General features: G+C 42.4%; 1 protein-coding gene across 1 annotated transcript in view; it reads left to right on the forward strand.

Moving 5' to 3' along the window:
- The window catches only part of rab23 (RAB23, member RAS oncogene family), a 29274-nt gene extending 16252 nt beyond the window's left edge, over window positions 1-13022 (forward strand). The window contains exons 4-7 of the mRNA XM_055635053.1: window positions 475-631; window positions 2564-2646; window positions 3790-3879; window positions 6430-13022. Coding sequence (XP_055491028.1) covers window positions 475-631; window positions 2564-2646; window positions 3790-3879; window positions 6430-6563 — 464 coding nt within the window. The 3' untranslated portion in view covers window positions 6564-13022. The remainder of the gene's footprint in view (window positions 1-474; window positions 632-2563; window positions 2647-3789; window positions 3880-6429) is intronic.
- Window positions 13023-16147: the final 3125 nt, after the last annotated feature.

Here is a 16147-nt window from a genome sequence, read left to right on the forward strand (position 1 = left end):
GGGATATTATGCAGCATGGTGGCACATGGGTAGAGTTGCTGTCTTACAGCGCCAGAGACACGGGTTCGATGCTGGCTGTTTCAAGTTTGTACTTTCTCCCCGTGATCTGCGTTGGTTTTCTCTGAGAACTTCAGATTCTTCCCACACTCAAAAGACATATAGGTTTTTTGGCTAATTGGCTTGGTATAAATGCAAACATGTCCCTAGTGTAGGATAGTGTTAATTTTCAGGAATCGCTGGTTGATGTGGACTCTGAGGGTGAATAGCCTGTTTCCGCGCTGTATTATTGTATGATGCAAAGTGGTGAGTATTTTGGTAACGTAATGCAATTCTTAACATAATATTGTTCAAAACCATATTGTAGAATAACTGCAGTGGAAAAAAAAATCAAAATACCAATTGTAAATTTATAATATGTGTCAAAGATGAGATCAGTTACAATTTTAATTTGATCGCTTTGGTAATTGGTCACAGGTGCTCAGGCATGTGTGCTGGTGTTCTCCACTACTGATCGAGAGTCTTTCGAGGCTATCTCAAGTTGGAAAGAGAAGGTTGAGGCTGAAGTCGGAGATATCCCAACTGTACTGGTACAGAATAAAATAGACCTCCTGGATGAAACTGTACTTAAAAAGTATGTATGTAACTGAAGTTAACTTGCATTGTAAATGGTATCACACATTTGAAATATGTCAATTTGCATTTATAAATTGACTTCATATGGTACACAACCTAAAGTATTTTATGGGAAAGTAATTAAGTAAACCTCAGCACAGAAGTCGAAAAAACAGAGGACATGGGTTTAAAGTGAGGAGGAGGAAAGTTAGAGGAGATCAGGGGACTTATCTTTCCACCTTTTATGGCAGTTGCAATCTGTAATGCATTGCTCAGAGGGTTGGTGGATGCCAGTACTCACAACATGTTAGTATTGGGACTTGCATTTGAATAGCCATGGCACAGCAGGCTAGTACTGGTGAATGGGATCAGTACAGGTTCACCACCGATTTTCCGGCACCATTTTTTCCAGAGCCTCTTTGGATTATCAGTTTAGCCAGATCAGCAGAGCTTTACACCTTCGAGAAGAGTCCAGTTGTACCGGAACAATCTGCCTAGGCTGCAGAAGAACCGGGATACTAGCTGGCAGAGTCGGCCTCGGAAATCTGCCGGCTCCAGCTGGCTGGCTTTCCAGAACCCGGCTGGAGGGGGCAAAATCAACCTGCCGATTGGCACGAATGCCCCAATGAGGTAGAGATCGGCCGCCTTACCTGGCCTAGCTGCCATATTTTCAAGCGGACTCTTGGGGGGGGGATTTCAAATGCGCTCTCATAATTTTGTTCGGATTAAAGGAGGCGGCGATTGCTAGAAACACGGTGGTTGACCTGTATAGAGGAGTGTTAGATAGCCAGATTGTCAATGCTGGGCCCAAGGAACTGTTTCTGGACCACACGATCTTGACCTCCAGAAAGGGTGTTTTATGACTAGTGACCAGAACGTGACACAAAACGATGGTGCTTTCGGGGTCCTAAAAGAGAAGTAAATCATTGGAGAGGTTGACAGATAAAGTATCAAATCTCAGGGGTCAGACAGCCAAAACTACAGCCTCAGTTCCGAAGTGATTAGTCCCCCAGAGGCTGAGTTCATCAACAGAAATCTGAGGTCATTACCGTGTGCAAGTGAAAGAAAGAAACGTATGAAGTGATTGCACAGATGCAATATAGTTACGGACAATGCACATTCCGTGCAAACCCAGATTATTCCTCGGTACTGGGAAACCATTGAATCTGGCTGTGCTTGATCTAGCCAGTCACCTCAACTTGCTTCCTACATATTCCCTTAGCTGCGCCTTCGTAGCGTCATGGGATCCATCGATCTGGTGTAGAGATTCTTCACTCATCCCACACGGCAAAGCATGCAGTTATTGACTACTAAGCATCAGGCGGCAGATCCTAGAACATCCTTACGTCATGTTGATGGATTGCTTCTGCCAAATGCTTTTTAAACTATCTTTAAATGTCTCTGAAAGTTTAAACCACTTCCTATTTGAGCGAAATAAAGTGGGGTTACATCTTTATGATGCAGTTGCATGCTCACTTGGTGCTCGTTACATTTTGTAGAACAGTGGACATCTATCACCCTTAGCATTCAGTCTTTCCCTTGCCAGGACACCGAGGCTGCAATGTGAACCATCCATAATCAATTGTAATATTTAATTAAATCATAGTGATGTTGCCTCTCCTACTCATTTTGAACTTGTAATTGCCTACCAAAAATGTACCAATCCCAGTTTTCATATTTGCATTTAACTGCTAGCCACAATAGTTTTGGGGAAGAGTTTCCACTTGCTTCTGGGTATTCGTGTCTTGTATATGCGTTGTTTTCCCTTGTAAAATATCTTAACAGTGGAAGGGCAACAAATTATGCAGTGGGGATAAAAAATTGTACATGCAAACTATTACATTTAGAGAATTAGCGGAATCTAATGCACATTAATGTCAGAATGCTAAAGTACTCAAATTTATATTCAAAACTATGCCAAGATGTGTTTGACTTTTGATTTGAAATGCAGTGAAGAAGCAGAGGGACTTGCCAAAAGGCTGAAACTTAGGTTTTATCGGACTTCTGTGAAGGAGGATTTGAATGTGAATGAAGGTGAGTTATCTTGTGGACTTTTCCCATCTAACCTTGCATTCTGTTGGGTGTTCCATCAACTTTTGGTTTGTAATTAAGAACATAGCCGATTTACGGTTATTATGAGGTAACAAAGAATTGCAGATGCTTGCTTTCTGTTAGATTCCATCAATTTTTGGTTTTTAATTAAAAACTTGGCCTTATTAAGGTCATTATGAGATAACAAAGAATTGCAGATGCTAATTTATACCAAAGCTAGACATCATCTGTGTGATGTAATCTATAATTAATATAAGCAAACTCATAATAACCTTAGATAGACACAAAATGCTAGAGTAACTCGTCACTGCAGACAGCATCCCCGGAGAACATACAGGTGAGGTTTCAGGTTGGACTCCTTCTTCAGACCTGAAGAAGACGTCTGAAGAACGGTTCTGACCCGAAACGTTACTCGAGCATATAGTGTCTAAGGTTACTATGAGTTTGTTTACATTAGTTTATAGATTATATCACACAGATGATGTTGAGGGTCATGCTTTCTGATTTCATACTAGGCCTCACCCCTCCCCATCCCTGCAAGCACTCCATCCAAAAATATCCTTCAATTTTTCAATGGTGTCAGTGACTTTATTTGTTTCACCGCTAAACTCTACAATTGTCTTCTGGAAGCTTTGAGCAAGTGCATTGTGCATCTTTTCTTTCGGAATGCTATTACAATTTCTTTATTCTAACTATATAAACTTGAACTTCCTCCAGAGGAAGTAATTGAGGTAAGCACAGTAACAACATTTGGACAGGTACATGGATGCAAAGGTTTAGAAGGACATGGCGTAAATAGGACTGGCTTACATACTAGTCTCTATGATTCGGTATAAACTCAATGGTTCTTGCCATTGGTGTCATTTTTTAACACATTTTGTGCAAAAACAATCTGTTTCTCAAGGTGAGTACAGTCTGAAGAAGGGATCCAACCCAAAACACCACCCATTTCTTCTCTCCGGAGATGCTGCCTGTCCCGCTGAGTTACTCCAGCTTTTTGTGTCTATTGTTTCTCAAGGGGAAATGGACTCTAAACAAAAGCATGCCTGAATCATGTGCATCGTACTCAAAATGTATCCCTATGATTGTGTTAAGGCCCAAGCTCAAATTTCTCTCTCTCCACAGTTTTCAAGTACCTGGCTGAGAAGTACCTTCAACGACTGAAACAGCAAAGCACTGAAGAAGAACAAGTGCACACAACAAGCAATCGCATAGGTACACAGTGCCTTTTCTTAAGCTGCTGCTTCTTAATCATATGGATTACATATAAAAATAACTTAAAGAATTGTCATTTAAATACCTCTGACAATCTGAAGTTTTACATTCATCCAAACTGTCCAAGACATCCATTGATAAGGCACCCATCTGAGACTGGGATAACCAAAAGTCTAGAGATTGTCTCCTAATCCTCTCTACTTGATTGCTTTTATTGACAAGTTTATTAGCTCCCATGCATCTATGCTTTTAAAGCTTTCATTTCTAGCCCCTCCAGTTACTAGTTTCCTTCCGAACCATTTAGAATAACAGAATTATTACATGCAAGAGGAAGTAATTTTGTCCATAGTACATAGTACATAGTTATCTATTTTGTCCCCTGCACTGCTAGTCGACAAGAATTGTGAGTTTGCCATTTTGTTACTGAGCTTGTATCCAATTGTCTTTAGAAATTTACCGCTTTTACAGATTGTAAAACCAGGCCATGTCCTGTACTAGTCATCACACATGTATGCCATATTTAATAGCAGTATTGCCCCTGAATTGCTGCAATAGCACCTTTCCTGATTTGAACATCACTATCAAAATATTTATTAAGCTTCTCTGCTGCTTAGAGAACTTTGCCGTCTTTCTACCAAACAGAAGCAATACACTCCTGGCAAATATTTTGGAATGTATGTGGGTCATTGTTCTTCCATTTCCCTTTGGGCAAAGGATGGTTTACACCCGATGTACATTTTTCAGAGCGAGAAACTGTTTTGGGCAGTGGCCAAAATATACTCCAGGGTACATCTCTGCTGATTCTGTCTTCTAATTGCCTTAATTTGTATGAGATTTGAGAGCAATATAAATTAGATCTTTTAAGCTAATTCTGACAGACTAACTGGAGGCTAGCGTGCAGCATTTTGCAGGTACTGCATTTGTACCATCAGCTTACATTGTTGTGCTCAAGACTTTTACATTGTGGTGTTTCTACCCATTAAACCATGAATGGAATTCAGGCTCTGGTTAAATGGGATCGGAGATAACAGGATTTAGAAAGCATCTGGTGGAAGAATGCAATTTGAAACTGGAAAATGTACTGTCGATGTTTAAAAAAATATCCTCCCACACGCCCCCACCGTCAGTCTTGAGTGTGCAACCGTGGAAACACTCTTGTGGCTTGCTGCTCTGCCTGGGAGGAGATGGAGACAACAAGCAGATATCTTGGCAAATCATTGGGGGAAGCGAGAGGGAATGTTAGCAGAGACTGTTGCTCTGATGGGTGGTGGGGAAAAGTGCTGTGTTTTGCAGTGATTGCCAGATCTTGAGAGACTTTGGGGGGCAGTGTTAGGTGTGAGGAGGATGCTAGAAGACTGCAAGGTGACTTGGATAGGCTGGGTGAGTGGGAAATGTTTGGCAGATGCAGTATAATGTGGATAAATGTGAGGTTATCCATTTTGGTGGCAAAAACGGGAAAGCAGACTATTATCTAAATGGTGGCCGATTGGGAAAGGGGGAGATGCAGCAAGACCTGTGTGTCATGGTACACCAGTCATTGAAGGTAGGCATGCAGGTGCAGCAGGCAGTAAAGAAAGCGAATGGTATGTTGGCTTTCATAGCAAGAGGATTTGAGTATAGGAGCAGGGAGGTTCTACTGCAGTTGTACAGGGTCTTGGTGAGACCACACCTGGAGTATTGTGTGCAGTTTTGGTCTCCAAATCTGAGGAAGGACATATTGCCATAGAGGGAGTGCAGAGAAGGTTCACCAGACTGATTCCTGGGATGTCAGGACTGTCTTATGAAGAAAAACTGGATAGACTTGGTTTATACTCTCTAGAGTTTAGGAGATTGAGAGGGGATCTTATAGAAACTTACAAAATTCTTAAGGGGTTGGACAGGCTAGATGCAGGAAGATTGTTTCCGATGTTGGGGAGTCCAGGACAAGGGGTCACAGCTTAAGGATAAGGGGGAAATCCTTTAAAACCGAGATGAGGAGAACATTTTTCACACAGAGTGGTGAATCTCTGGAACTCTCTGCCACAGAGGGTAGTTGAGGCCAGTTCATTGGCTATATTTAAGAGGGAGTTAGATGTGGCCCTTGTGGCCAAGGGGATCAGAGGGTATGGAGAGAAGGCAGGTACGGGATACTGAGTTGATGATCAGCCATGATCATATTGAATGGCGGTGCAGGCTCGAAGGGCCGAATGACCTACTCCTGCACCTAATTTCTATGTTTCTATGTTTCTATGACTTGGGGCAGGCATGGGGTTGGAGTTGGGCTGATAGTGGGAACAGTTAATTTTGAGGAGATTCTGGTCTCACTGGGAATTGGGAAATTATTCATTCTCATGATGAATTTGGTACAAGATTATGGGGGGAGAGTGGTGTGGAGAATGAAATAATGTCCTCTTTTACAAAATACTTCTTGTACAGTTTGGGAGCAGGTTTGTTTCCTCTTAGTATTCTACCCAAATATATTGCAATTCAAAGAAAGAGTTCACGACTTACACAGAAGCACAATACACGGCACAACGCATTCAATTGCTGAAATTCCTCTCCTTCCCGCAGGAGTATTTAACACAACTGGCGCCAGTCACTCTGGCCAGAACTCAAGCACGATAAATGGCGGCGAGGTGATCAGCCTTCGGCCGAACAAGCAGAGGACCAAGAAGAGCAGAAATCTGGTGGGCCGCTGTGGGTGACTCTAGTCATTCCCTTGCACGGCAGAGTCGATGTTCATTGTGTATACAGCCGTTCCGAACAGTAAGGGGGTTTTAAATTTAGATATTCTGATACTTCAATGGTGGTTATAATTACGGACGATGCAGTACTTGGCAAACCAACAACTCTGCTTGTGCGGAGGCTTTCAGAACACTGTGTTGGTTGGGGAGAGTATTGTCCGTTTGTGAACAGGATGGGCGTTTGCAGGTTCATCTGATTGCTGCAGCTTTGTATGGATTGCTCCAAGTCCATAGATTTGTTTGCAAGTTAGTCACCTGCTACCTTTTGAAAATCAGTGTGATCGACTTATGTGACTTCGGCCAGACCTACGATAATGTCTAACAGGAGGGCAGCAATGAATGTAAAGGAATTGATTGGCAAAAGCACTATTCAGGAGAGAGGGTAGACCTGCACCGAACCAAGGATCACGAGTTCAACTCTCAATGCTGCCCTTTAGGGAATTTACCTTTTCAAAGAAAAAAAGTTGCAATGAATTATGAAAATCTATTGTCATTTGAACAGATATAACGTAAACATTGCCATTTGTGCTTTACATTTGTGGTTGTTAATTGTCGGAACTATCTCTGATGATTTGTGCAATATTTCAGTGTTGACTGCAGCCTGGACAAGGATATTTTGTTACTAGTAGATTTTGTTTTTCATATTCAGATGTTTTGAGTTGATTATTTGGATAATTTGTACATAAAAAAAAGAATCTCCATTTGATATTCGAATGTTTGTATTCTGTAATTTGCTGGTTGAATGGTTAAGACATTTTTTTTCATTGAATGTGTAATCATGTGTGTCAGTTGTGAGCGTGCAACATTAATATCATTGCCTGAAAGGACCTCCTTATACAGAGCAGGAGGTTTGCACTAGTGCCAAGTCAGTACTGCAATTATCGCCCCTGCCTTTCATTGTCCCCGCAGCAACGCAAGAAATCCCATACCTTGTCCCCGAATGACCTGTGGCAGGTGGCTTTATCTAAAGTTGCTCTGCTTGCCTGCTGGAAACACTACAGTAACCCGAACTCTCTGTGTAGCCAGAGATCTCGAGTTCACAATTGAATGATAGTTGTTTCCCTGTGACTCTTAATGGGGTTAAATTTGAAAAAAAAAAGAAAATATGGGAAATAATAAACAAGTCAGGCAGCAGCTGTGGAACGAGAAACAGATGAGAATATCCAACCTGAAACGTTAATTCAGTTTCTTTCTCCACAGCTGACTTTGAGGGTTTCCAGGATTTTCTGATTTCTAGCATCTGCTGTTGCTGATTTTTTTTTTCTTCCCCTGGGGTTGTCATTGCAGAGTCTAGTTTAGTGGTGAATGGATGACGCTAGATAGTTCAAGAGTCAAGAGTGGGAAATGTGGGGTTTTGTGAATTTTAGCACAATCTGAAGATGCTCTGGACACTTGGCCTAACTCAGATTTTGAAGAAAAAGCAGAAAGCAGAAGGTCAACAGTTCTGGCAAACCCATTATATTGAATCTCCACAGCCACACAACACTCCAGCCCACCCCCTAACCATGCAACCTCCTGGCAGAGGCAGAAGAAACCTAGCCGGTAATAAGAGGGGAAAATCATGCTCCATTTGCTCAGTGGTCTGGGAGATCGCACGGCCTGGTTTTTATTTTTCAACCACCTTCGCAAGTTTGAGTATAATATAGGTGGCACAGCTGGTAGAACCATTGACACACACCTCCAACAAGCTGGGTTCCATCTAACCTCGGGTGCTGGATGCATGAAATTTGCATGGGATCCCTGTGACCTTGCGGGTTTCCTCTGGATGCCCTTGTTTCGCCCATATCCCCAAAAAAAGTGGGTCTGTAGGATAATCGGCCGCTGTAAATTGCCCCTCGTGTGTAGTTGAGTGGTAGAATCTGGGGACTGTTGATGTGAATGACAATAAACAATAGGTGCAGGAGTAGGCCATTCGGCCCTTCGAGGCAGCACAGCCATTCACTGTGATCATGGCTGACCATCCACAATCAGTACCCCGTTCCTGCCTTCTCCCCATATCTCTTGACTCTGCAGAGGAATGCAGAGAAATAAAAATAGGTTAGTGTAGGATTAGCGTAAATGGGAGGTTAATCTTCATTTTGGTGGGCCGAAGGGGCTGTTTCCATGTTGAAATCAGGCATCTTCAATGCAGTATGTCCCATTCTGGATAATGCCATAGGAATAAAATTGGTTCTGCTTCTCCTATAGTTCCTCTGTGGTGTTTCTGGACAGTGATTTAGGCTATGCAATAAAATCATGGTATTCACTAACTACATGGCCACTTGCAAGAACATAGGAATCCAACATTCAGAAATCCTCCAAAAAAATTAAGATTTTTTAAAAAGCTAATGCAGGAAATCTTAAACAAAACTCCAGGAAGGACAAGCAGCATCTATGGCAAGAGAAAATGAACAAACATTTCAATTCAAACTGCCAGAGCAACCTGAATTGTTGACCGTTACCTACAATTTCTGTTTTGCTCCCAAACATTGAGTCTAATATTGCATCCTACAAATCAGAGATGAATGATGAGGCTCATTCTGTCTTTAGCCCACTAATATCCCACAGATGATGTACAACCTTCTTCACCATAAATTAATTGCAGCACAAAGCGTTGAGTTCTGGAAGGGAGGTAACTGACCTGTGGCAGCTCTATATTACTACCTGGTCCGGTCATGTGGGCAGCAATTATGGACGTTTTTCTTGCGAGTTAAAGATACTGGTGAGATTTCGAGCATTGGACATAATGCCCGAAATTCATTTGAATGGTCGATTTTTCCAGCTCTTACATTGCCGATCAGATCTTCTTCTTCTTCCACCATTGGGTTTTTTTTTTTGCCCATTCCATGAATCTCTGTTTGTGAATGGTGGTTTTCACATAATCATTGTCCCTGCGGCAGTGAGACTCCCAATTATTTAATTGAGGGTAAGGTTTCAGATTCTGACCTTTAAAGTCTCCAACTTTTGACAAGAAAAGTTTCTATTTTAAATATCATTAGTGCTTCTTGAGGCTGGAATTGTATCAGTGGGTCACTCTCTGAGAGGTAGAGGTGGGCCTTACTTTTGTAGTCCTGATGAGCCACGTTAAGTGCAAACTTCTATTTTGATAAGCCGCCTGTACTTTCCTGCATGTTTCTTAGTAGATTTTACCTCAAAACAATGAAACGTGGAATATTTGGCTCCCAAGTTCATAGAAGTTGCCAGCATAGATAGTTCTCATTATAAAAACAACATGGTATTTGTTGGTGGACCTGTTGCCTCACAGCAACCAAGACCCTGGTTCAACCCTGACTATGGGTGCTGTCTGTGCGATTTGGACATTCTCCCTGTGACCGCGAGGTGGGAGAATAGGGTGTTCCCTGGTTTCCCTCACATCCCAAACTCGCAGGAGCTTGTGGGTTAATTGGCCTCTATAATTGCCCCTCAGTGTGGAGAGAATGGGAAAGTTGGATAACATTGAACTTGTGTGAAAGGGTGATTGATGATCAGCATGGACTCAGTATACCGAAGGGCCTGTTTCCATGCTGCATCTCGAAACTAAAGTCAACGACAAGGTGTTAAGTCACTGCATAAGAATTTCTTTAAAGAGTTTTATTACAAAGCTGCTGTATGTTTGATATATATCTGGAAACTTTGGGCTGTGTTTAAATGCAACTGGTGTTAAACCGACCTGTTATTGCTGTCAATCCCCTCGGTTTGTTTCCGTTAACTGTTTATTTGAGGTCTGCAACTCTGCAATTGAAATGTTCAGTTGGTTCATTGGTAATTGGGTGCTGGGGATTCGGGCTATTTGGAGACCCTTTTAGCCAATTATCTCCAAATACTGATTGCCTCACTAATCCCCACGATATCCCCGGTTGGTTCCCCAAAGACAGACTCTTCTCAATGCTTATTCATTTGCACGCTGCCTCGATATGAACTGCAGTGATCAGAAACATAGACCATGTGACTGGGACATCAGCCGGGAGTATGCTTTGGGAAACTTGACTCCAGGATACCAGCCTGTAGCTCCCTTCATGTTGCTGCTGTGACATTTTGCACAGTTTGTTGGCTTTATGCATGCACATTATTTGGATATGCAATTGACCTGTCCTCTGGTCAGTGGAGGGCTGCTGCGGAACCATAAGAGTAACAGGAGCTGTTCAGCCCATTACATGTCTGTCAGCATTCTCCTAAATTCCAATTAGGCTCATTCCCTTTGCATCTAATATCCAATTAGACCTATCTCTTGTCCTTGAATTATTTTCCCCTGATTACGAGTATCTTTTCCCATTGCATGGTGTAAAATCTGTTGCCATGGAACTTGCTTCCGCTAATCTGCACCCAGAGGTGGGCCAGAGCACATCTTGCTAGCAGCCAGACTGATGGCAGAGACTCTGAGCCAAAGGCAGGAGTGCCTCTGGAAAAGGTACAATGGAGCGGCAGCCCCCAGCTTTCTGAAGGCTGCGTGGAGTCAAATTGCTACAGCTACGCCACGCTCCATCTGGCACAAGAGAGTGTTTCGACTCCAAAACAGAAATTTGCAAAAGCACACCCTGTGGGCTGGGCGTGGTGAGATCAGGCAAGCAAATAACTGGCAAATATCTTGTATGTGTAGGCGTCTGAGCCTCTTCCAGCCTTCTAACTCAATTTGATGAAGTTCCAGATTGTTGAATAAAATATTTTCAATTCCAATCCTATTAATGTGCGAGTATTATAGACAAGATGGATTGCCGTGTGTGCACCTATCCTGTCCCGCCTCCTCCTTTAGACCCCTGCTTGTTGTGAGCAGTCCACTTAGACTCTTGCCTGGCTTTATCATGGAATTTGGGGTTTTTTGCCCATCCCATGAATCTCTGTTCTCCGCTTCATTCTCTGGGAATAGTTTTCCCCAATTCACTCTGTCGAAGCCCTTCAAGATTCATTGAACCTCCTACCATTCTCTGTTCAACTGGGGACATGAGGAGAGGCAAGGCAAGGTTTCATTTCAAGTCCACAGCACAGAAACAGGGCATTTGATCATGCAGGTCTTTGCTGGTGTTTCTGCTGCTCCTCACTCCACCCTGCCCCTTTGGCACATGCTACCATTCCTTCTCTATTACATATTTACCAGCTTCCCTTCACATCTATCCAACTTTCAGCCTCAACTACTCTGCATAACAATTCCCATTCCACTGACCAAGTAAAGAGGCTTCTCCTGGACTTGTTCTAAATTTACAACAATGAATAAAAGCTAGCACGCAACATTACCATACAGGAACAGGCCCTTCGGCCCGTGACATCTACAACTATTGTGATACCAATTTTAAACTGTGCATGATCTTTATGCATCCATTCCCTGTCTGTCCATTTGTCTGACTAAATGCCTTTTAAACATTGCTATTGATTCTGCTATTTAGAATTCTCCAGCCCCCCCCCCCCCCCCCTCCCAACTACTTTGCAACCTTCTCCAGACCAACATCTGGTGGATGAAAACCCGAGATGCTCTCTCAGAATCGTGAAAGGGGGATTAGCTCCAACCACTCATCGAGGCAGTGACTGATAAAAGTTATGGGGTACTAACTCTTAGCATAGAAACCAGTGGATGTAATCAGGGGTGTAAAACTGAGCTGTTCCTCCTACTCCAACCCAACACTGGCTCCAATCGAGACACTTGCATATCTGTTCCATCTGAAATCAGCAAATTGTAAGATCTGGGATTTAATAGCAGGCTTTATGCATTACCAAATACTGCACTTACTTAGCCACCCACGTTCTCTCCGAAAGGGAAAAACACAGGATCAATGGAGGAGCGCATGTCTCCAGGCTAACCATGATCAATAATTTAAAGCCTAGACATAAAACCCAAGGGCTAACTTTCTGATGTCATACCAAATGGAAGTGCCCATTTAAAAATACATACACACTGCCTCAGTTAGTTTCGGCTCAGTTGTGCAAACTGCATCATAATTTCCAGTCACCTTGAAGGTCTTGAACTATTCCCTGTTTGCTCCTGCTGATCTTTTGTTTTTTATACAATTAATAGCCTATTATTTTTAAGCAGGATTTAGGTGTGACGCATGAACTTTTGAAAACCGGACTTAGTTGTTATGCATGAATAGGTTTCCAACTGATAAATGAAGCATAAATGCTGCTGTGTATTTTATGCTGACGGAATCATATCATAAAAACACTGTGAATTTTATTGATGTAACGTTCCAAAGGCATGAAATCTTGGTTGTGTTGTGTTGTGTCCCCACACCTGCTGTGATCAGGTACAGTAATACACTGTATTGTAACTTCCCTTCACACATGGAGCATTTTATCGATGATTTCACAATGGGCTGTTCCACTTGTAAAGGAGCCAATTCATTATTGAAACATTGTGCTGCTGTGATTGTTCAAGCGCTAATGTGATGAATATTGAGATCTCCCAGCATACTAGTCCTAATAAGTTGTTACTGAATTTATACCGAAAACTGTGTTTAAAAAAAAAAAAAAAAAAATCAGTTTTGTGGTCAACTGTGCCCGGTTAAAAGATTTCTTTAAGTTTCATATGTTCATCCTTTTTCCGTTTCTCCAGCTGCTCTCCATGCATGTACCTGTTTCAAAGTGCCACACTAAAAGTAATCTCACTACAAACTTACAACTTTTTTAACTGTCATTTCTATGTAACAATTTTAATTAAAAAAAGCCCACCAAATACAAATTCTTTGTTGGCTTTTATTCTCCCAAATATATATTCAACCTCTATCGTTCACTGCAAGTGCCTTAAATTGGGATCATTATTTCTTGCTAATTGATCCACTACACTCCTGCAACACAGCCTGAACTAGCCTCAACTGTTCATTCACCACAATCCAATGATTCCCTTGGGACAGGTATCTAATTTTATGGTGGTGGAAGACTTATTGGGTCAGGAAGTGTTAAACAGTTTACTCATTATTTCTAAAATGTTTGCATTTGTTGGGATTAACATTTTGTTGATATGTGATGCCAGCTGATAAGTGACATGAAGCAGGTTATTATTTTGAGTGGAAGTGGCGACAGGTAGCGGGGAGTAAAACAGATGCAATACATTTTAAACTTTTGCTCCAGTTCAACCCTTTAACTGCACAATATAACCATATAACATATAACATATAACAATTACAGCACGGAAACAGGCCATCTCGGCCCTACAAGTCCATGCCGAACAAATTTTTTTCCCCTTAGTCCCACCTGCCTGCACTCGTACCATAACCCTCCATTCCCTTCTCATCCATATGCCTATCCAATTTATTTTTAAATGATACCAATGAACCTGCCTCCACCACTTCCACTGGGAGCTCATTCCACACCGCCACCATTCTCTGCGTAAAGAAGTTCCCCCTCATATTACCCCTAAACGTCTGTCCCTTAATTCTGAAGTCATGTCCTCTTGTTTGAATCTTCCCTATTCTCAAAGGGAAAAGCTTGTCCACATCAACTCTGTCTATCCCTCTCATCATTTTAAAGACCTCTATCAGGTCCCCCCTTAACCTTCTGCGCTCCAGAGAATAAAGACCTAACTTATTCAACCTATCTCTGTAACTTAGTTGTTGAAACCCAGGCAACATTCTAGTAAATCTCCTCTGTACTCTCTCTATTTTGTTGACATCCTTCCTATAATTTGGCGACCAAAATTGTACACCATACTCCAGATTTGGTCTCACCAATGCCTTGTACAATTTTAACATTACATCCCAGCTTCTATACTCAATGCTCTGATTTATAAAGGCTAGCATACCAAAAGCTTTCTTTTTAACAAATATGGCACGGAACCACTGTCAGGTCAATGTTGAATATCCTGTAAATGGTTCCATAATAAGGCGCAGTATTTCCAAACAACAAAAGATATGGGGCGAAGGCAGGAACGGGGTACTGATTGGGGATGATCAGCCACGATCACACTGATTGGCGGTGCTGACTCGAAGGGCCGAATGCCCTACTCCTGCACCTATTGTCTATAAGTCCTAATATACCCCTTCCTTCATGTTGAGCAATGTGTTTTTTTTCTGGGAATAATCGCAGACATTCTCATTGGAGACCTATGAAATTAAGTGTACTCGCCTTGGCTCCTGACTTGGTTATGATTGTTTGGTGCGTTGTGGAGCTGCGCACAGGACCAATTACCAGTAAACATGGAGAAGATTGAGGGGGGATCTTATAGAAACTTACAAAATTCTTAAGGGGTTGGACAGGCTAGATGCAGGAAGATTGTTCCCGATGTGGGGGAAGTCCAGAACAAGGGGTCACAGTTTAAGGATAAGGGGGAAATCTTTTAAGACCGAGATTAGGAAAACATTTTTCACATGGCTTATTCTTCACTTTACACACAGAGAGTGGTGAATCTCTGGAATTTTCTGCCACAGAAGGTAGTTGAGGCCAGTTCATCGGCTATATTTAAGAGGGAGTTAGATGTGGCTAAAAGGATCAGGGGGTATGGAGAGAAGGCAGGTGCAGGATACTGAGTTGGATTCAGATTCAATTTTAATTGGATGATCAGCCATGATCATATTGGATGGCGGTGCAGGCTCGAAGGGCCGAATAGCCTACTCCTGCACCTATTTTCTGTGTTTCTATGTTTCTAAGTGATGAGCAGATGTTCAAAATCTAGAGTTAAACAGAACATGAGTAATGGTTAAACTTATGGGGAACAATGTGTAAATGGGAATAGCAGGTAAGTATTTGCTTGGTATTTGACCCATATGAATGCTCCAAAACAGGTTCAAACCATATTTATCAATTGCAGCAGCAGAGAAAAGGTGAGACCCACCCACCCACAGACTCCACACGTTCTCTTCAGGTAGATCTTAAGTTCATAAGTGATAGGAGCAGAATTAGGCCATTCGGCCCATCAAGTCTACTCCTCTATTCAATCATGGCTGATCTATCTCTCTCTCGTAACCACAGCCTCCTGCCCTTTTCCCGTAGCCCCTGACACCCGCACTAATCAGGTAGAAGGTGTTTCAGTGTACAACTGAAAAGAGAAGCTGTTGATTCACAGTGAGAGTTACCTTCCATGTAACTGCAAAGTCTTTGGTTATTCGAATTGAGGGTCATGGCAGAGTCTGTGTTTATTTGGTACAAGGGCCCCGCATGGTGTAACAGGTCACGGGGAATGATCATTTGAAGGAAGGAGCAGACTTGGGAAACGAGGCGGCAAGATAGGGAGTGGGGGGAGAGCAAGCGGAAACCGAGGCAGATTATATGGACATGGGACACAGAGATGGAGCTAAGTGTTGAATTAAGGGGCACCAAGAGAGGGAGTTGGGTTGGTACCAAGTAGGTGAATAAGGGCAAGGGAATGTGTGTCTTTGTCTGTAAGTGTGGTAAGATTATGTGGTGATGTTAGGGTATCTATTAAACCAATGCACCAGAGCCTGGTCGCCAGTTATACAGCATCTGGTGCAAGTCAACCTCAACTCAGAGTGCTATGTAAGAAGCAAATACAGCTTGTGGAAGAGAAGGACAATTTCAAGGCCAAGAGGTGAAAGTAGTCACCTGGGCGCTCTCCAATGCTGCTTCACAATCTGAAAGGTGGGACTAGGCTTGATCGCTCTTTGCCCTCAAGGGTACAACGGGTT

This window comes from Leucoraja erinacea, chromosome 5 (assembly GCF_028641065.1).
Source record: "Leucoraja erinacea ecotype New England chromosome 5, Leri_hhj_1, whole genome shotgun sequence".
Lineage (NCBI taxonomy): Eukaryota > Metazoa > Chordata > Chondrichthyes > Rajiformes > Rajidae > Leucoraja > Leucoraja erinaceus.